Here is a 19896-nt window from a genome sequence, read left to right as displayed (position 1 = left end):
GCCATGTTCAATTACTTACTGACCCACATAAAAAGTTTGCCAATAGCAGGCTCAGTATTCATATGGCTCTCTTATCTATTGAGCATTGTTCACCTGCTTTCCTAGTGTCACTACATGATTGGAACTTTGTGTTCAAACTTTGAATTTTTCTCTTTCATTGCCAATAGCAGGTCAGTTTTGTTTGAATCATATAAATAATTTGTGCATGGAGAAGAGAGGAATTGAATCGAAGAAGATGGAGAAGAGAATCGCAGGCCAGTCGATTCGTAGTAGAGAGAGAGAGAAGAGAGAATCGCAGTAGAGAGAGAGAGAGAATCAGTGTAGAGAGAGGATTTTGTTTATATATGGTTAAAAATAATAAATTTCATTCATTTAAAATTAGTTTCTGTTTTTAAGTTATTTTATGGTTTTTTTTTTAGAAAAAACCATATTTGTAGTTTGCTTGGTTAGTTAATGCCATATTTTGTGGCATTTAGTTTTCTTGCCATATTTATCATAAGATGACTTATTTTTCCCATATTTTTGAAAATATCCCTTATATTTATGTAAAAATCTCATGTTAATTGGAGTTTTTACACCACATATTAAAATTTTTAATTTTTTTACTTTTTTATTGTAGGGTAATTTTTTTTTTCAAAATATTGTGTATTTTTTATACTGTGTACTGTGTTAAGTTTTTACTGTTGTTTCACGATTATTTTTTAGTTGTTCTGCTGTTGTTTTAAGAGATTATTTTACAAATATACAAAAATAACAAAAAAAAAATTACAAAAATACAATTTTACAGAATTTTAAATATTTTTACAATTTTTTTGATTTTATTCACAGAAAATATAGTGTTTTTATGTTGTACTTAATTTGTAGTTGATTTTATGTTATATGTATGTTACTTTTTGCTGTGGTTTCGATGTTATTTAGATGTTATTTTTTTTGTTACTTTAATGTTGTTTTCTTGTTATTTTCGTGTTGTTTTTATGGAAAACTGTAAAAATGTAAAAAAACATTCTGTAAACGTAAGAATGTAATTTTTTTTACAAAAAATAGTACCTCATGTAATTATACCTTGTTTTAATTGTTCTGTTTTGTTATTCCGTAAGATAATAAAATTGTAAATTTTTACTCAAATTCCAGTATTTTTTTTTGTAAAAATATCATGTTAATTTTCGAAAGGATAAAGAGAGGCCCATTATTAACTTAAGCCCATATAAGGCCCAAACCTCACAGAAAGTACTCCATCCCAAAAAGTTTCATTTGGATTTATTTTTATTTTTATGTTTTTTGTCGAAAAGATTTGGTAGGAAAATTGAACGGTTATTAGCGACCTCTCCCGCCATTGCCACTGTGCGATCTGACCTCGGACCTTCAATGGCGACAAAAATGTTAATGGCTACCACGCCTCTCTCTTTATCTTCTCCTCCTTTCACTTTTCACCATCACCATAAGGTAAATTCCTTTTCAACTTCTCTTTCTTTTTTCTCTGGTTTATACCCTCACGCATCAGTTTATTTATGTTTTCTCTTTCTCCTGTTTGGTTGCCTGGAAAATGTAGAAAGATGAGGAGTTTGTTTAGTGAGTTTCAAATTTCTGTAATTGTTATCAAAATTTGGAATTTCAATTGGCTCATTTGTTAGGTGTTTCATTGTTCATTGAGACAAAGCTCACTGGTTCAGAGATGGAGCAATGGATATTCTGGGATGAGGATGCTCAAGCCGTTTTCTTTCACCAGTTTTATGGATTTTAAGATGAGGTATTTTCCATTTACATATGCTTTGACTTCATACAAGTTTATTGCATTACTTTATAGTGTATTTTGTATTTATATGTGTATGAATTTGATAGCCTTGTTTCAAAACATATTGTTTATGAGAATAGGAATAATTTTCACATTCACAGGCCAAAATGTCTCAAATCTTTCCCTGTTTTGTTTGTATAATTGTTTTTCTGCTCAAATCTGACTAGGGAATTCTTGTCCTTTTATTTTGTTAAAATCAACTTCAAATGCCCACTTAGAGAAAAAAGGAATTGTTTTACTGTTTGATTGCTTTGGTTGGATTTTAAAGGTCAATTATTATAAATAATCTGCATCTATAGATGTGATATTATCTTTGATATGCTGCAACATTTTATATTTTAAATTATTATTTTGCTATCATGGAATCTGGTTAATGGCGCAATCGATGGTAAAATTGCTTATTTGAATTTAATTAAACAGGAGAACTTTGATATGTGCAGTCAATCAAGATGCTGAGGAAGCTTTCAAAAAGACTGTAGAAGTGGACAGGTTGATAGATAAGTTGAGAGATGCAAATCCAAATGAAGTAAGTAGTAAAATTCATTGCATTGTGCTTTTAGACATTCTATATTATGTGACCTAAAAAACTGTTGCGGGTACTACTGTACTTCAAAGTTCCAAGGTTGAGCTATGAAGTTACAAAGGCATTACTCCAGTTTCTGAACTTAGTTGGGTTTGGCAAGACAGTCCATATATATAAGACATAGGAGATATCATCAAATATTCCTGTCCATACTACTTCTGCAATGGAAAAAAATATATCCAACTGAGTAGCAACAAATATCGAAAATTTCAGTTTATGCATCATGAGAAAGAAAAAATTTGTTCTATTTCTATTTCATTCGCATATTGATATTTAGAACAAAATTATGAACATATATTGTGCTTTTATTACTTTCTTTTTGCTAAACAGAAAATTCTAATTGAGATAATATTTGTTTAATTTATTGAATTCAAAATTATTTTTATTTGAATAATTTTTTTCTTTGAACAGCTACAACAACTGGTCGTTGAAAATGTCCTTGCATTTAATGAGGGCTTTTGGATAAGACTAGCAGCAAGAACAGATACTTGCAAATCTGAGGATGATAAGGCATGGTTTTAACTTAGTTTTTAATGATCTATCTTTGATCTGTGTTCAGTATCTGCCCTCTCTAACAATGCTTCGCTTTGTTGATGTGTTCTTTCAGAAAGATTATGAAGAATTAGCTGTATCTGTTATGAGCATTGTAGATCGACTTGTCCATAAGACCAATGTACCTATCTCTCTTTCTCTTCATCTTCCACTCACTATACACATTGATTGATAAAAATAAATGAAAATCAAAATAAAGCACTTTCTGTTTGTTATCCATGACAGTATTTTAACTCATTTGTTCTTTATTTCATTCTCCACATTTCAGGAAAAGATAGAAACATCTACTGATGTCCTTAAGGATATCCTAAAACCTGTAGTTGAAAAAGTTGAAGGTGAGGAAATTCCATGGCCTCCTAGAGATCCTGAGGTGCTTAAACAAATGGAGAAAGTGAGTTTTTTCTTTTAATGAAATTTCATTGTTTCCCTGGTCTTTCATGGTACTTTGAAATGCATATGATCTACAATCTCGATTTCATTTGATCCTTAAGCTCTTTGCGTTTGCCCTGGATTGTAAGTCTGTTGGAATATGATATCCAGAGTGAAATTATATATATTTTCCTTATAGTGTTTAAGTGCCTTATTATTACAGTCATTTGGATATGTTTTCTGATACCAATCTGACAATTTCTTTTTCTCTCTTTTTCCTGATCATTAGGAAGTAATTGAAAGGGAGAAAGAAGGACAATTGGATGAAGGGTTTCTTGCTGAAGTTAGTGCACAACTACGCCAAGTGAGTCCATTGGATGCCATTAATTGATTCCTAAAATACTTCACCCTACTTTTTATTGAAGCTATAAGATATTCATCCTAAAGATTAAAGAGCTTTTAATCTAACACATTAATGTTGCCTTTAGAATGTTGCCACAGGTATATTTATTTTCAAAAAAGAGAAAGAAATGCCATTTTTTATACTTCTGCTGGTTCGATGAAAGTTAGATTGTTGTGATAAAAAAACTTGCTCACTTTATAATTCTATCGGTTCCAAGATGAAGATTAACCTTACATTTTTCCCCAGTTTGAAATCGTGGATATTGGTTTTGTTTTATTATATAGAAGTCAGAACATTATTTATTCTTTAGTTATTTGCAGGCCAAGGAAGATGGCGACAAACCCGGGCTTGAGGCTATGTTGCAAAAGGTTTTACAACTCTATGCTTCCAAAGTTCTTTCAAAACGTAGCTATGCAAAGAAAGGTAATAAGTTACCAAACCAGGATAATTATCATTCTGGACCTATGCCTATATTTATGACTGATCTTTTTGTATGTTATAAAAATAGTTATTTTCAGAAGTTGCAAAACTGGTCATTTTTAATATTTAGCTTGGACCACTTTTATGTGACATGAGGCAACCTCCCAACCGATCAGCTGTTAACGTTGTAGTTTTTTCTTTTTTGATTGTCGCGGGAAAAGATTTATTATAGTTACTTTAACGTATGATTCAACAAACTTAAAAGAACAAACTCTCTCTGTTTAGGTGGGGAAATTTTGAAGGCTGAAGAGTTCCTTGAGACTATAATCAAAGGTCTGCAATCTGTCTATGAAAAATATAGTGTTAATAAGCAACCTGTTGCTTTATCTCACTGGCAGATCTTTAATGTCTTGCAGCTCCTGAGGAATTATGGAACAAGCTTTTGATTGACGGAATGACAGTTGGTAAAGGCGAAATTTCACCTGAAGAACTCTATGCAGTCATTAGGAAAAGAATTGAGCGGACATTAATCCGAACAGTGAGCACTACTTTGACAAATATATTTTTCTTTCTCGTTATGTTTTTATTTTCATCTAGTTTTGACCTTAAATTATTTATTCTGGATCTCTCTCAGGAGGGCGGTTCGTACCAGCAGAGGATTCTTACCGAGTATGTCAAAGGCATTCAATCAAGAGCCGAGGAGATTGTCGAAGTGCTTCGGGGAAATCCACAATAGTAGTTAGTTAGTTAGTGCCTTTGAAAATGAATGATTCATAAAGCATTTTTGTATGTGAAATACTATTGTGGCATTCCTGTCGAGTATCTTGGAGTATATGAATTCCATGTATTTATCTTTCTGTAGAACTCTTTTGTTATTCTTAATGGAATTATTGCTTATATCCTTTGCACAATTTAAAGAATGGAAGTACTCTTTTTGGTTTTGGATTGGTTTGGTAGCCGAACATGGGCAGTAGAAAATAGTCCCACATTGGTTACAAACTAAGGGGAGCTCTTAAACACAGCTATAAAACGAGAGTTGCTTTGATTGAGCAATTCATACCTTTCTCGGCCTTTTGGCTAAGATCAAGTGTAGTATCTGTTCTTATCAGTTTAATATCTGATATGTGGGCCAATGGCCCACACGATATTAAATTTATTTTTTGAGGGGGAAAGCCCATTCCAGTAGCTTGCTACTCGGGCTTTCAAGCGTCGCCTAAGCTTTGCACTATCGCTTGGGCCTGGCGCACCCCACCAAATCAAGTCCAACTTATTTATCATGGGCCTAAATAGCCCATTAGCCAACTCTCCTCCTCAACTTTCCATTCTCTTTTATTTCGTATTTCTGTGAATGTTATCAAAATTGTGAAATTCTATTGGAATAGTCAAAGCTATGCTGATTTTAAAGATGAGGTATTTTCCATTTACATATGCTTTGACTCGTTATTTTATAGTGTATTTTATATATAATGTATTTGATTGCCTTGTGATGTCCTTTTTCAATGGAGGACTGTTCTAAGTAGTTTGTTGCTTCATATGTTGGGTGTTTCAAAACATAATGTTTATGTCAATAGGAATAATTTTCACATTCACAGGCCAAAATGACTCATTCACAACCAAAATCTTTTCCTGTTTTGTTTGTGTAATTGTTTTTCTGCTCTAGTTAGTCAGTCTAGGGAATTCTTATCCTTTTATTTTGTTAAATTAAAAAGGAATTGTTTTACTGTTTAGTTGCTTTGCTGGATTTTAAAGGCCAACTATATTATAAATGATCTGCATCTATAGATGTGATATTTTCTTTGATATGCTGCAACATTTTTCATTTTAAATAATTATTCTGCTATCATGGAATCCGGTTGATTGGTCATTAGATAGTAAAATTGCTTATTTGAATTTTAATTAAACAAGAGAACTTTGATATGTGCAGTCAGTCAAGATGCTGATGCAAATCCAAATGAAGTATATTTCATTCACATATTATTATTGTGAATAAATTTAATTACTTTTCATTTTGCTTAGCATAGAATTCTAACTGAAGTAATATTAATTGAAAATTATTTTTATTTGAGTGATTTTTTATTATTCAAAAACTGGTTGTCCAAAATGTCTTGGCATTTAATGAGGGATTTTGGATAAGACTAGCAGCAAGAACAGGTCCATGCAAATCTGAGGATGATAAAGTATGGTTTTTAACTTTTTAATGATCTCTATCTTTGATCTGTGTTCAATATCTGCTCTGTCTAACAATGCTTCTCTTCATTGATATGTTCTTTCAGAAAGATTACGAAGAATTAGCCGTATCTGTTATGAGCATTATAGATCGATTAAGCCATAAGACAAATGTTAAAATAAAATAAAAAGTAAAATAAAGCACTTTCATTCTTCACATTTCAGGAAAAGATAGAAACATCTACACTGATCAGAAAACTTGCTCACTTTATAATTCTATTGGTTCCAAAATGAAGATTGATCTTTTATTTGCAGTAGTGATGCTTTTTTTTGTTTTTCCAGTTTGAGATCATGGGTAATTGGTTTTGTTTAATTTTGAAGAAGTTAGAACATTATTTATTCTTTAGTTATTTGCAGGCCAAGGAAGATGGTGACAAATTTCAAAGTTCTTTCAAAATGTAGCTATGCAAAGAAAGGTAATAAGTTACCAAACCAGGATAAATATCATTGTCTACCTATTCCTATATTTATTTAAATGATACAAACTGATTTAACAGACTGATCTTTTGTATGTTAAAAAAATAGTTATTTTCAGATGTTGTAAAACTGGTCATTTTTAATATTTAGATTGGACCACTTTTATGTGACATGAGGCAACCTCTCAACCAATCAGCTGTTAACGTTGTGATTCAACATGTTTAAAAGAACAAACTCTCTCTGTTTAGGTGGAGAAATTTTGAAAGCTGAAGAGTTCCTTGAGACCATAATCAAATTTAAAGGTCTGCAATCTGTCTATGAAAAATACAGTGTTAATATTAGGACAAGCAACCTGTTGCTATATCACTGACCGGTGATTAGGTGTGATTAGTGTTAACTTAACATTCCATATTGTTGGGTATTTTAATGTCAATGATTGTAGACACTTGTCAATTGAATAATGGCTTATGCCAATTCTGTAATGAGTATAAAATATCAATACAATCACTCATGCTCATTGAGCTGAGAATTCATTCATTGCCTCTGCTATTGTTTATCTGTTTTACCTTTTTTTCTTCACTCATGCCAACGCCATGGCATCTCACACTCCAGCAAGGGCCACAGGCCAAGGAACACCAGAAGCAGGAGGTTCAGCTCACTCCGGCATTCATACAGTTGGGAACTAACCCTTTACTTTGAAGTTAGATCGAAAGAACTGATCATTTTTTTAATATGGATATTTAGCTTTGACCACTGGTACGTGACATGAGGCAACCTGCTAACCGATTAGCCGTTAATGTTTTAGTTATAATTTCGTTTTGACTTTTTTGATTGTTTTTTTTAATTCAACATGCTTAAAAGAACAAACCTCTCTGTTTATGTGGGGAAATTTTGACCTTAAAATTATTAGTTTTGGATCTATCTCAGGAAAGTGGTTCATACCAACAGAGGATGCTTACCGAGTATGTCAAACACATACAATCAAGAACCAAGGAGATTGTTGAAGTATAGTAGTTAGTGCCTATGAAAATGAATGATTCATAAATTATTTTTGGATGTGAAATTCTAATATGGGCATTGCTGTTTATTATTTTCAAACTGAAGAAGAAAAGAGTATCTTGGAGTATTAGAATTCCATGTATTTATCTTTCTGTAGAGATCTCTTGTTATTCTGAATGGAACTATTAGTTATATCCTTTCTGTATATATATATATTGTATATAAAGGAAGTACCCTTTTGGTTTTGGGTTGGTTTGGTAGACGAAGATGATCAGTGGAAAATAGTCCCACATTGGTTACAAACAAAACTAAGGAGAGCTCTTAAACACAGCTATGAAATGAGAGTTGCTTTGAGCCTTTGTTAGAACAATAGTCCCACATTAGTTAATAACATATTTTTACTTTCTAAACTTTAAACAATACAAAATTTTGTTGTTTTTTTTTTTTAAAAAAATAATTTTAAAAATTAAAATATTTTATGAATTTCTAAAAAATTAATAAAAATGAGGGGAATTACTCTATATATTATTTTTTTAACTTTTTTTTTTTTTTTTTAAATTTATGATTTGAATTTCTAAAATAGTTGCAGCGCTAGTTGCAATAAGGATTTTTGTATGATTTTTTATTAATAGAAGTTTCCATATAGAATTTTGTAAAAGTGCAAAAAAAAAAAAATATTTAGAAGTGTAAAAATAAAAAAACCTTAAAAATTATTAAAGAACTTAATAAAAATATTATATTAATTAAAAAAAATTAAATATACTTAAAAAATTTAAATTATTCTAAAAAAAATATTTTCAAATTTTATTTTATTTATAAATATATATCTTAAATTATTGAAAATCTAAAAATAATTAAGCAAACTAATTTTGTTTAAAAAAAAAAAATTCAAAATTCTTTATATTTATAAATCCATATCTTAAAAAAAATAAAAAATAATAATTAAAAATATAAATTATTTTTTAAAGAAAAATAGAAGTTAAACTCAACAAATATTATGTTTACTTAAATAAATTTAAATTTTTAGAAAAAAAATAACTCAAATTTATTTTTATAAAATTTAATTTTTACGAAAAATTAAATTGTTAATATATATTTGTTATATATGAATGGATTTTTTAAATTACTTAATTAATTTTAAAATTTTAATTTTTTTAATAATTCAAAATAAATTTTTTAAGATTTAAATTAATTTTTTTCAAAAAATATTGAAACTTTCTCATTTTTATTTTGAGGGATACGATTTAATAGTTGTCAAAATTTAAAGAACAAAATTGCTAATTTATAAAGAAAAATGTTAGCATTTAAATGAAATAATGAGACATAACTTAAGAGAATGATTAAATTTCTGTAAATATAAAATTTTAAGGTAATTTTTAACAAGTTTTATATTTTAGGAATAATTGCATAAGACACAATTTTTATAAAATAATTACATTTTTACGTTTAAAGAATATTTTTTAACATTTTTACGGTTTTCCAAAAAATAACACGAAAACAACATAAAATCAACAAGAAAACTACATAAAAGTAACATGAAAATAACAGCAAAAAATAACATACAGATAACAAAAAATCAACAACAAATTAACAAGATTACAACATAAAAAGACTGTATTTTTTGTAAATAAAATTAAAAAAATCGTAAAAATGTTTAAAATTCCGTAAAACTGTATTTTTGTAATTTTGTTGTTGTTTTTATATTTTTGTGAAATAATTCCTATATTTTAATAGGCAGAATCAGTATTATCGAAAGTTTAAAAGGTAAAATCACTAATTTATATATAAAAAAAAATCAGCATTTAAATAGAATAATGAGACGGAATCTAACTAAAGAATTTCTGTAAACATAAAAGTTCAGAAAGAATTTTTAACAAGTCTTATACTTTAAAAGAAAGAATCAATATTATAGAAAGTTCAGAGAATAAAATTATTAATTATTTTATTATTTATTTATTTATTTTTTTTTTTTTTGAAAAAAACTTCTTTAGTTCTTATTATATTTTTTAAAGATAAAAATGAAGAAGAGCAACACCACAACCTGAAGGGATAGAAAGATGACGAAGGCAAAGAAGGAGTTAATGGCTTCAGCTCCATGGAGGGTGAGCGAGGAGCCCAAAGACGAGTTCAAAGACGCCAAGCTCAAGGTAACCACCAAGCCAGGGGGCTCTTCAACCATGCATGTCCCTGGTAAGAAGTCACATCGTTCCATGGACCAAGACCTCGATGATTCCCTTGTCGAAATCGACCCAGAGCTCCGTTACAGTTTTCATCGAAATTTTCAGGTTCTTTTCCTCTATCTTTTCGTCCAATTTGGGTTTATCCAGTGTTTAAATGAATACCCATCTCATAAATTTCATTTCTTTTGATTTTTTTTGGGTACCCATTTGATTATATTACTCAAGGGAATAATGGGTAATCAATTTTTATGTGACATTTTTGTGGCTTGCTTGCAGTTTCTTCAACGGGTTTTTAGTATTGACACCATTGTGAAACCTCTTCCACCTGTCATGGCTTACAATGTCTCCCGCAACTTGAGCTTCTTCACTCGCATTTTCACGCAGTTCTTCGGTAAGTCAATTTGCTTATGCCTTAAATCTTGATTGAAAGTCCAGAAGATAAAAGTTTCAATTTTTAAATTGTAGTAGTTTTTAGCAAAACCCTTTTTCTTGCTAATCCAATATATGTTTTTAGAATCTAGTATGATCTTTATAGAATTGAATAAGAACTAGTCTTTGGGTTGTGAGATGGTGAGTTTGAGTGGTTATGCTTGTTATTTATTGATTTATCAACCATGATTTTACTCTTTTGATATCATGTCATATGTTATGTATCTCAAACTCAAATTATGTCCTTGTCTTCACCCCATAGTTCCTACTCAATCAGTAGGCCCTGTCATTTTAGACTTGTGGCATTTTCCCCTTCTGTTGTTTTAGATTGCTAACATACTTAAGTCAATTTAGGTGGCATTTGGTTTGAGGTAATGAAATAGAATGGAATAGAAAGGAAACAATTTTTATTCTATTCTTTTGTTTGGTTTCATTTTAAAGTATTGAAATGTCATTCTTATTCTAGTTATGTTTTGATTCTTTCCAACCAAACACCATTTAATGGGGTGTTTATTATGTGAGTTTGAGTTGGAAGGAGTAGATGATATAATATCAATTGTATCGGGACACACTCTTTGAGACAGTGCCAAACTTCAAAGTCCAAATACATTCTTCGAGACAGTATTTACCTCCAATTAAACTAAAATTCTATTTTCACAATCCATATACACAATTAAATATTTATAGGCTATCTCACCACTTACAATTTACTAATAAGCCCATATAGTATTTTCAGTCAAACAATATAATTGGAGGGAATATGAAACTTAAGTGTTGAAGGGGATTAACATTACTACTATTTTAATTTAAGAAGTATGATCCACTTAGAAACACAAACATTTAATTTAGTTTGATATTCCTATTTTCATTCTCATCAAGTCTAAAACTCATACCAAACGCCACCATATTTTTGCTTTTTGTAGTTATTTTCATTGTGATTAACCCATCATACTACTACTAATGATATTGTTAATGATCTTCCATATTATAGACCCCGAAGGTATTGCAAATGCTCAGAGATCTCTTGGTATAGGACAGGAAGAAAGAGCTCGAAAAGTTCGTTGATGGCGGAAAAACATGAAGGAATGAATGAAGCAAATGATGTTTACATGTATTAAGGTTTTTTTTCCCTCATTGCAGTCTATGATGGCTTTAGATGTTAAAAATACTTCTCTAGCTCAAGTTTTTGTTTTGTTTTTGCTTTTAAAGGGAAATAAATATTTCATCAACTAGTTAAATGGAACAAGTTTTAACCAAAAACAACCCAATACAGTTCAATTAAAAATATAGGACGGGCACATAAGTCTGATAAATGTAAACTTGTTCTAGCATGGAGAAATTTGAGTAACTTTGCTATAATATGATTCAAGCTATATCTAGGCAGCTGGAGAGCCCATTGTTGTGGCATAAATATGTATAAAAATAAATAAAATGAATTAAAGAAAGATTTTTTTTAATTAAAGGGATTATTTTACAAATACACAAAAATAGTAAAAAAAAAATTGCAAAACTATGATTTTTGATGTATATTATGTTGTATTATTGTTAATTTGTTGTTGATTTTTGTTATTTTTTATTGTTGTTTTGATGTCATTTTTTCATCATTTTAAATTTTTATGTAATTTTTGTATTATTTTTATAGAATATCGTAAAAGTATAAAAAAAATTCAATATAAAAATATTTTAAAAAAATAGTATTTTATGTAATTATCTCTTGCTTAACTTACTTGTTTTTTGTTATTTGTAGGTTATTTTTTATTATTGTTTTGTTGTTGTTGGGATGTAATTTTTCTATTATTTTTATGTATTTTTTTTTGTTGTTTTTGTTTTATTTTTATAAAATACCGTAAAGAAAATCTTTAAATTAAATGTAAAAATGTTACAAAAAATTATGTTTTATGTGCGGATATCCGCATTTTGTCTATTGGATTGGATTTGATTGGATTGTGCGGATTAGATTGGATAGAACACCCCTAAATAGAAGTTTGTTTTTGCAAAACTAAGCTTTGCACTATCGCATGGGCCTGGCCCATCCCACCAAACCAAGTCAAAAGTTTTAGCATGGCCCAAAGCCCTTTGCCTATAGCATTTTCTCCTCTGATATTTCTTTGTATTTAAGTTATTGCTTCAAAATGAATGAGAAAGGTAATATATAATCAACTTCTAAGAGTTATTGTTCTCTCAAAAAAAACTTCTAAGAGTTATTGCCATTATAATAATCTAAGTTATTATGTAATAATTATAATTTTTTTTTTTTGACAATGTAATAATTATAATAATTGAAGAAACATGATATATATTAATAATCATGAATATTTAAGAGCAAATTACAAACTTTATGAGTATTTATTTCTTTTTAGATTATTTTATGGGAATATTAAAAAAAAAATTAAAATATAGAAAAATTAGGGTAAATACCATTTTGGACCCTATGTTTTACAAAAGTTACAGATTGGACCCTGTGTTTTATTAAATGACAAAATGGACCCTGTATTTTTTAAAATAGTAAAAATAGGACCCTGAGCTTAATTTTTGACAACTTTTTTTTTAATACAACCAACTTGAAAACAATGCTTAATACGAACAGATACAAAAAATGTAAACAGTTTTGTCGTAGCACTTTTAGATCGGATTATAATTACTTTATTTTGACAAAAAATCAATTCAGGGTCCTATTTGTACTATATTAAAAAATACAGGGTCCATTTTGTCATTTAACAAAACACAGGGTCCAATTAATAACTTTTGTAAAACAGAGGGTCTAAAATGGTATTTACCCGAAAAATTAAGTACGGTAACTAAGTACCTTTATGTATTTGTGGAAATTGCATTCTATACTTACTTTATTTTATTATTTTTTATTTTTATCTTCATTTTTATTTTTTTTAAAATATACTTACTTTTATAAATGATGTCCCCACTATACCCCTTAGATTAATATAAATTATGTGCTACACTTAGGTGGAGGGCAAGGATAAATTAGACAACTCACTCATAAAAATAGGTAGATTTTAATGAAACATAATATAAGAGTATTTTTTTTATTAATGGATACAAAAAAAAAAGGTATTCCTTAACTTATTTCTATGCATTTTGTAGGTACATCATTTAAATCAATAGAGAAAATTTTCTTCTCTATCCGTATAAACATATCTATATAAATCTATATTATTTTATTTTAATTCCTTCTTCATACCTATCAAAGAAAATTTCGAATTGGATCCTAAATTGAGCTCTTAAATGAAATTTTTTCTCAGTTTTTATTGACTTAAGGTTCGTTATTTTTTTTGTTCTTAATAAAACAATTTTGTTTAATATAAGATAACTTTATATTAGTCCTTTATTACATTTTTCTTTATAAAAACGAATCATATAGATCTTACACATTGAAATTTTATATTTATAAGGGTAAAATTTGTAATTAGATCTTGATCCAACTCAATGAACCCATAAACTATAGACAGAGTCGGCTCTAAGCATAGGCAAGCTAGGCTCGCGCCTAGGGTTCACTCATTTTAGGGGCCCAAATAAAAAAAAAATACTTTTTAAAAAATATACATATTTTTTTAATAATTTTTAAAAATATCATTTATCTTTATAGTAAAGGCCTAAAAAATTCTTTTACCTATAGCCCATTTCAACTCAGGGCCTATTAATGAAAAACACCAAATTGTCTGTACAAGCCACTTCTTTCATGAGCTGCACAAGAGGACACAGGCTCAAGTTCTAGAATAAATTTTAGCTAAATTGTAATATATGTGATATGTACAGCCAATTATACAAAGTCACTTAATTATAGATTATATAATTCATAACAATTCTCTAATGATTTTCTTTTTATACAATGTTGTGATTGGTCACTAATAGAGGAATAGACACTATTTGCTCATCCATTCTAACTGCCCCAACGATTTTACCTAACTGTCAGTTATGACAGCTAGGATCGGGTCCAAACAACAAGGCTATAAGTAGCCATTTGCTGCAGCATTTTAGTAGCAATCTGAAGGGAGTTTTTGAGAGCTAGTTCAGGTGCAGAGAGAGAGAGAGAGAGTTTGTGAGTAGAGTTGTTTTGTAATTGAAGTTGAGCTTCATGAGTGATTGTGTCAAGAACACATTGAATATCAACTTTGTAATTCTCTCTTCTAACTCAATAAAGATTCAAGCCTTTGGGGCTGTTCTGGCCAAGGAGTAGGCAAGTGATTCATCATCACTTGTTCGAACCTCGTAATTCTGGTTGTGTTTGATTCTTTCTCCCTTTCTTGTCTATAATTGCTCATTAATCTTTGTTCATTTTCTGGTATATCAGTTGCTAGTTTAGTGGTTTATTCATTTGCTATTCTCTGGTTTTAATTCAATTCAAATTGCTTTTCAAACTGTTTGCATTGTTCTTGATCAATCTCTTGTTTCGTTTTGTGTGGGAGGTGCTTGATCAAGCATTGATCACATCTTTTTTTTTTTTTTGAGTGTAGCGTAATGGTATTTTACAATCAGTTAATAGCCTAATAACTTCAAGGTCCCAGATTCGAACCCATGACCTCTCTCTTTTTCCCATCCCTCCCTCACCACTAAGCTAGTCTTAGTGGCTTCATTGATCACAACAACATACAATAATACATGTCTCTCTACTTGGATATAAGATTGTGAAAAGGTATGTGGGAAATAATAATATAAGTAATAGATGATATAAAATAGAGTAATGAAAAATATATTATAGTAAAGAATGGAGAAAGGATGAGAAATATTTTATAGTAATTGAGCATTTTGTACTATATATGTTTATGGTTATACCTAAACAACAAACAATATATATATATAATGGTAAATTTATAAAGAATAATATGTATTATACTTGAACAACAAACACTTAATTCTCACCAACCAATGCCAAATAATCCAACAAATAAGAGTGTATTAGTAGTGAAAAAGACACCCAAACATAAAAGTTTGAAAAAGATTGAATAATTTTAAATATTAATTTATATTAATAAAAAAATTGACAAAAGAAGTAAATAATTGATTAAAATTGGAAAACAGTTGCATTTTCGTATATTTGTAATTTGTAAAAATAAAAATGAAAAATTAATATATAAAAAAAGAAGAAGAGAGAAATAGTTGAAATAAAAATAAATTGTCTTAAAAATAATAAGTATAAAATGTTACCACGTAGTGTAGGAATAAATCTCACATATTGTTAAGGAACTATTTAAGATATATATAAATAAATATATCTTTATATATTAAAAGTGCCTATCTAACGGCATTTCCTGATTTTTTGGTTTAACAGAATATACTTTACAAATAAAAAAATATTCTGTTAAATTTAACTCCAAAAGAATCATCCTTATTTTTTTAACGCCGTTAACTTATTATTCTTATAAAAAAAATTTTAAAAAAAGTTTCTCACTCTCAGTCATAGTCTCAATCGTTTCATTCTCACGCCAATCGATCTCTTCACTCTTCCCTTCCATTCTCAGTCTCACTCCCAATCGCAGATCGTCGAAACCAACAGCCCGACGAACCAAAGCTTCCTTTCACCGACTCCTCCATTTCTCTCTTCCAATCTCAATCGGCTTATGATCCAGTTCGAGTGAGAAGGCGAGCCCAATCGTTCAGCACCCAGGTAAGCCACTCCTTCCATTTTTCCCTTATCTAAAATTTCAGTTAAAAATTTGATTTTCCTTTTTAGAAAAAATCTCGTTCAGTGATTGGGTGTGATTACATATATATATTTTATATAACCCATTTAAATCGGCTTACAATCCCGTTTGAGCGAGAAGGCGAGCCCAATCGTTCAGCACCCAGGTAAGCCACTCCTTCCATTCTTCTTTTATCTGAAATTTCAATTGAAAGTTTGATTTTCTTTTTTTAGAAAAAATCCCGTTCTGTGATTGGGTGTGATTACATATATATAGATATATATATATATTTATATATCTGTGTGTGTGGCACCTTCGATCAAAAAGTATAGAATTTTGATTTGCAATTTTCGAATGATTCTCTTATTAACTAATTTGAGCATTTGGGTATTCTTTTTGTGTATAGCAGTTGTTAATCTTGAGATACTTGGCCAGATGTCCCAGAAACTGCAATTTCCTTTATAGAGGACGGTAGAAAAGTGCCAGCTGCTTAACGTTGTATTCGTGGCAGATACAGAGTGAAACTTAATTATCTTTCACTGTTATTGCGACCTTAATCAGACTCACTCTACTCTGAGAAGTACAGAGTCAGCGGAGTTTGGTAAACGGCCAGGGAGACTTTTTGTCCATTTTAAAACATTTGTCGTTTGTTGCATAGAATGATATAATCATGTTTTTTTACTTCTCTTTTTTTGGGGCTATTGAATGGTGTTTAATATATGAGGGTCTTCTTTAAGAGCTAACAGCGAGTGGTGTTTTAAAAAAAAAAAAAAAGTTTTGACTTTTCTTCTTTTCTTTTTTATTTAGTTCATATATATCAATTTTTTTATTTTTCTTTTTTCAAATATGATTGCAACAAAAAAGACTTTTTTTGTTGTGTGATTTTATACATAAATATTAAGAAAAAATTAATCGTACCGAAGTTAATTGTGCCAAAGACATGGCTTGATCTCATTATGATATTAGTCTAAAATTGATTTGACTTTTTTTTTTGGTGTGATTTTATACTTATAATGTGATTCAAATTGATTTTTTTTTTTTATGTTTATGTTTTCTAACTTTGTATATTAGTTCTTTTTCTTTCCCTATAACATTACATGGATAGAAAAATTGAATTTTTCTTTCTTTTGTTCTCAGATAACACAATACTTGACATCAATTCAAACTTCAATTTTGTCATGATTTGACTACTAATAATTTGAGTTATAGTAGTGCAAGAATTATCTTCCATAATTTCTAATTGGTCAAATGCCTCTCCTTTCCTAATTTAGTAGATTCTAGACTTTTGTATTTATTTAATTTATGTAGTTCTACCACCATCGAAAATTATTTCGACTGAGTTTTTACAAATTGAAGCATCTCGTGGCCAAGTTATTACTTTTGGATGAGATGTTTCAAAAGAAGCTGATGTTGATTTAATGATCAAAACAGTGAGCAAATGTTCTTCTTCATATTGTTTTTTCACATTGTATGTTAAACGGTGGAATAGTTTGTAATATTTCCATCTCAATCTGCAGCGATTGATGCTTGGGGAACTGTTGATGTATTAGTAAATAATGCAGGTTGTTTGAAACTTTCCTTGTCTTATGTTGTTTTCATTCCACATTCGATCTCTTGATGCTTTTTCGGTGTTTTCTGGAATCACTAGGGACAACTTAATGATGAGAATGAAGAAATCCCAGTGGCAGGTTTACATCTAAAGCTTTTCACTTCTTACGGTCCTTCAAACTTGACTTTTTCTCAGAACTAAAATCAATTCTTTATTTGCAGGCTGCAGCCAAAATTATGATGAAGAAGAAAAAGGTATATACACCGTTTTATCTCTCCATTCACAGTAAAAATTATTTTTATATTAAATATTTCGACATATAATTTTAATATCAGAATGAGCACTCTCTTGGGGCCCATGTCATGGAAAAAGGACGACCTGTGAAGAAACCCAAAGAGGGCTGCTGTTATTGCCTGTGGATATGAATGGTTTCAGATTTTTAACCGTCTCAGTTGCACCTCATCCCGTATGTTGTTTTCTTATAAAGAGTTTCCTCTCAAGTTCATTGCTTGTGTTTTACTTTTTCTTATCTTTTATACAAATCCCCATGATAGTAAGAGTTGAATGGCATGGGTATTAATAAATTTTGATGAGCAATATAATGTTACTCTCCCTATCCATGACTTCTAGCGCATTTAAGCATATTGCTAAGTATATCAAATTATGACATGAATTTTCGGCCAAAAAGTATTTTCTTTTTAATTGTATATGAGATAAACTGGTTATAAATTGTCAACTTTTATATACAAGTTAATTATGATAATTTATATTAAGATGATTCGTATATTGTATATGAATGGTAAAATTTCAGTGCTCAGACCATTTCAGGCAGACCTACATCAGCAGCTTCCATGGCAGTTGGACAGTTTTTCAATCCAGACGAAGGAAAGTTGGATGTCTCTCCTTGGTTCATGCTTCAATCATCTTATTCTCACAAGGTTATGATCTTTCTGGAACTGCTTTTGGAATTGAGCTGTCACGTGGATAATTAAGTTTTTCTTGTGCTTAATTTTATGCAGGAAATGTTTGGGAAAGAGGACCATCCTCTTGCTTTAAATTTGTCTTTCAGCATTAGCTTAGGCCTTCTTCCTGCTACATTGTCTTTGAAGATTGCGGGATGTGAAATAAACTATTCTGGACTTCAAGATGAGGAGACAGAAGATGTTGAAAGTAATACTATTGAGTTTCTTTTTTTTTTTTTTTGATGAAAAAAGTAATATATTACAATAGTATAAAGTAATACTATTGACTTATTTCGTTTAGAAGCCCAATATTTATTCATTTCTCTTCTTTTTTCCTTGAAGTTCCTCATGTAGCATTTTGATTCATTTTTATCCTTCATGCTTATGGCTTAAAAGATTATAATGTTTTACTATGTTGCAAAAGAATGTCAACTACATATTATCCATTTGGGATTTTATAAAAGCCATTGGTCTTTTAATCTATGTACTTAATTCTATTGATTGTACATGTATGTAAAGGTTAAGTATAATTGCTTACCATTTATTTTATTGTGATTCTTCTAAACCATAGATTTCTTTTTATTACAGAGCTCTGAAAATTACGGTGTTCCCGACCTATAGCATTTGCTTGGGATGACACGTCAGGTCATCACATATACATTTAGTATATTTATTAAAATATCGTTTTAGATTTGTAGAATAATATTTGAATACTGAACTGTTCTACTTAGATAGATCATTCTGTTTTTTTTATTATTTTTATGAATATGAATTTAAATTAGGATTTATTTTTTGTATTAAATAAATATACATTTGTTTTCTATTTAAAAGTTATTTCAATTTTATTTAAATTATTGTTATTATTTTTTTTTTTTTGAAGTAAACTTCTGTTACATCATGTTTGTTTTAAATTTTGCAAAACCTATATTTTGTTCTTCTTAATTTTCTATAAGTAAATAATAAGTATTATTTTGTTATGACTTATACATACCTAATTATATTTTACTAACCAAATATAATATCACAAATATTAAGCATAATCATACCTTTAGATACAATCTAAATAATAAAAAAAAAGAATTAAACTTTAAATAAAACTAATATTTGCGTGCCTCGGCACGTAACTTCTAACTAGTATATATATATATATACTAATAAAAAGTTACGTGCAACACACGTATACTAAAATTTATGCTAAATATTTTTTACTTTATTTAAAAGTGATATAATTAAAAATTAAAGAAAAAATATTATTAGTTATTAGGTGAGATTATTATTATGTATATCTAAATAATATAATTTATAATTTTAACAATTAAAAAAAAAATACCATATGTTCAAATACTTAAGGAAACGCAACTTAATTGTTGTGTGTAAGA

At 29.2% G+C, this 19896-nt stretch overlaps 3 protein-coding genes and 1 non-coding gene across 13 annotated transcripts; all 4 read left to right on the top strand.

Annotated features, from left to right (window-relative positions):
• Positions 1–1239: 1239 nt before the first annotated feature.
• Positions 1240–5375, top strand: LOC115725316 (uncharacterized). Its single transcript, XM_030654793.2, has 11 exons — positions 1240–1443; positions 1632–1747; positions 2213–2318; positions 2787–2885; positions 2983–3048; positions 3196–3318; positions 3586–3660; positions 4020–4122; positions 4405–4452; positions 4536–4657; positions 4754–5375. The coding sequence occupies exons 1-11, from the start codon at positions 1366–1368 to the stop codon at positions 4853–4855; spliced, it is 1038 nt and encodes a 345-aa protein (XP_030510653.2). The 5' UTR covers positions 1240–1365; the 3' UTR covers positions 4856–5375.
• Positions 5176–5371, top strand: LOC115695999 (U2 spliceosomal RNA). Its single transcript, XR_004007603.1, has one exon. It is a non-coding gene; the product is annotated as a U2 spliceosomal RNA (small nuclear RNA).
• A 4303-nt stretch (positions 5376–9678) lies between the features above and the next one.
• LOC115725317 (uncharacterized) lies at positions 9679–11630 on the top strand. Its single transcript, XM_030654795.2, has 3 exons — positions 9679–10046; positions 10218–10332; positions 11362–11630. The coding sequence occupies exons 1-3, from the start codon at positions 9819–9821 to the stop codon at positions 11433–11435; spliced, it is 417 nt and encodes a 138-aa protein (XP_030510655.1). The 5' UTR covers positions 9679–9818; the 3' UTR covers positions 11436–11630.
• Positions 11631–17526: 5896 nt separating this feature from the next.
• LOC115695662 (uncharacterized) lies at positions 17527–19236 on the top strand. 10 transcript variants are annotated; one of them, XR_009688498.1, is made up of 6 exons: positions 17527–17568; positions 17655–17694; positions 17777–17809; positions 18367–18493; positions 18575–18725; positions 19106–19236. XR_009688498.1 is itself a non-coding variant. In XM_061117526.1 (5 exons), the coding sequence occupies exons 2-5, from the start codon at positions 17665–17667 to the stop codon at positions 18758–18760; spliced, it is 369 nt and encodes a 122-aa protein (XP_060973509.1). In that variant the 5' UTR covers positions 17527–17568; positions 17655–17664; the 3' UTR covers positions 18761–18950. The 10 variants fall into 10 exon arrangements, 6 of the variants coding, with proteins under 6 accessions (XP_060973509.1, XP_060973512.1, XP_060973508.1 ...); XR_009688499.1 differs by lacking the exon at positions 19106–19236 and adding an exon at positions 17891–18021 and having other exon boundaries at positions 17528–17568; positions 18374–18493; positions 18575–18950; XM_061117526.1 differs by lacking the exon at positions 19106–19236 and having other exon boundaries at positions 18374–18493; positions 18575–18950.
• The last annotated feature ends 660 nt before the right edge of the window (positions 19237–19896 follow it).

This window comes from Cannabis sativa, chromosome 6 (assembly GCF_029168945.1).
Source record: "Cannabis sativa cultivar Pink pepper isolate KNU-18-1 chromosome 6, ASM2916894v1, whole genome shotgun sequence".
NCBI lineage: Eukaryota > Viridiplantae > Streptophyta > Magnoliopsida > Rosales > Cannabaceae > Cannabis > Cannabis sativa.
Note: the sequence above shows the minus strand (reverse complement) of the source record. Positions and strands in the feature narration are given on the sequence as shown.

Bases quoted from the DNA above. Each gene is read 5' to 3' on its own strand.
- LOC115725316 (XM_030654793.2), top strand. From the start codon at position 1,366: ATGGCGACAAAAATGTTAATGGCTACCACGCCTCTCTCTTTATCTTCT. The intron at 2,886-2,982 runs GCATGGTTTTAA...GTGTTCTTTCAG, and splicing joins GCAAATCTGAGGATGATAAG to AAAGATTATGAAGAATTAGC. The intron at 4,123-4,404 runs GTAATAAGTTAC...CTCTCTGTTTAG, and splicing joins ACGTAGCTATGCAAAGAAAG to GTGGGGAAATTTTGAAGGCT.
- LOC115725317 (XM_030654795.2), top strand. From the start codon at position 9,819: ATGACGAAGGCAAAGAAGGAGTTAATGGCTTCAGCTCCATGGAGGGTG. The intron at 10,047-10,217 runs GTTCTTTTCCTC...GCTTGCTTGCAG, and splicing joins GTTTTCATCGAAATTTTCAG to TTTCTTCAACGGGTTTTTAG. The intron at 10,333-11,361 runs GTAAGTCAATTT...TCCATATTATAG, and splicing joins CATTTTCACGCAGTTCTTCG to ACCCCGAAGGTATTGCAAAT.
- LOC115695662 (XM_061117524.1), top strand. From the start codon at position 17,593: ATGTTGTTTTCATTCCACATTCGATCTCTTGATGCTTTTTCGGTGTTT. The intron at 17,695-17,776 runs GTTTACATCTAA...CTTTATTTGCAG, and splicing joins TGAAGAAATCCCAGTGGCAG to GCTGCAGCCAAAATTATGAT. The intron at 18,494-18,574 runs GTTATGATCTTT...AATTTTATGCAG, and splicing joins AATCATCTTATTCTCACAAG to GAAATGTTTGGGAAAGAGGA.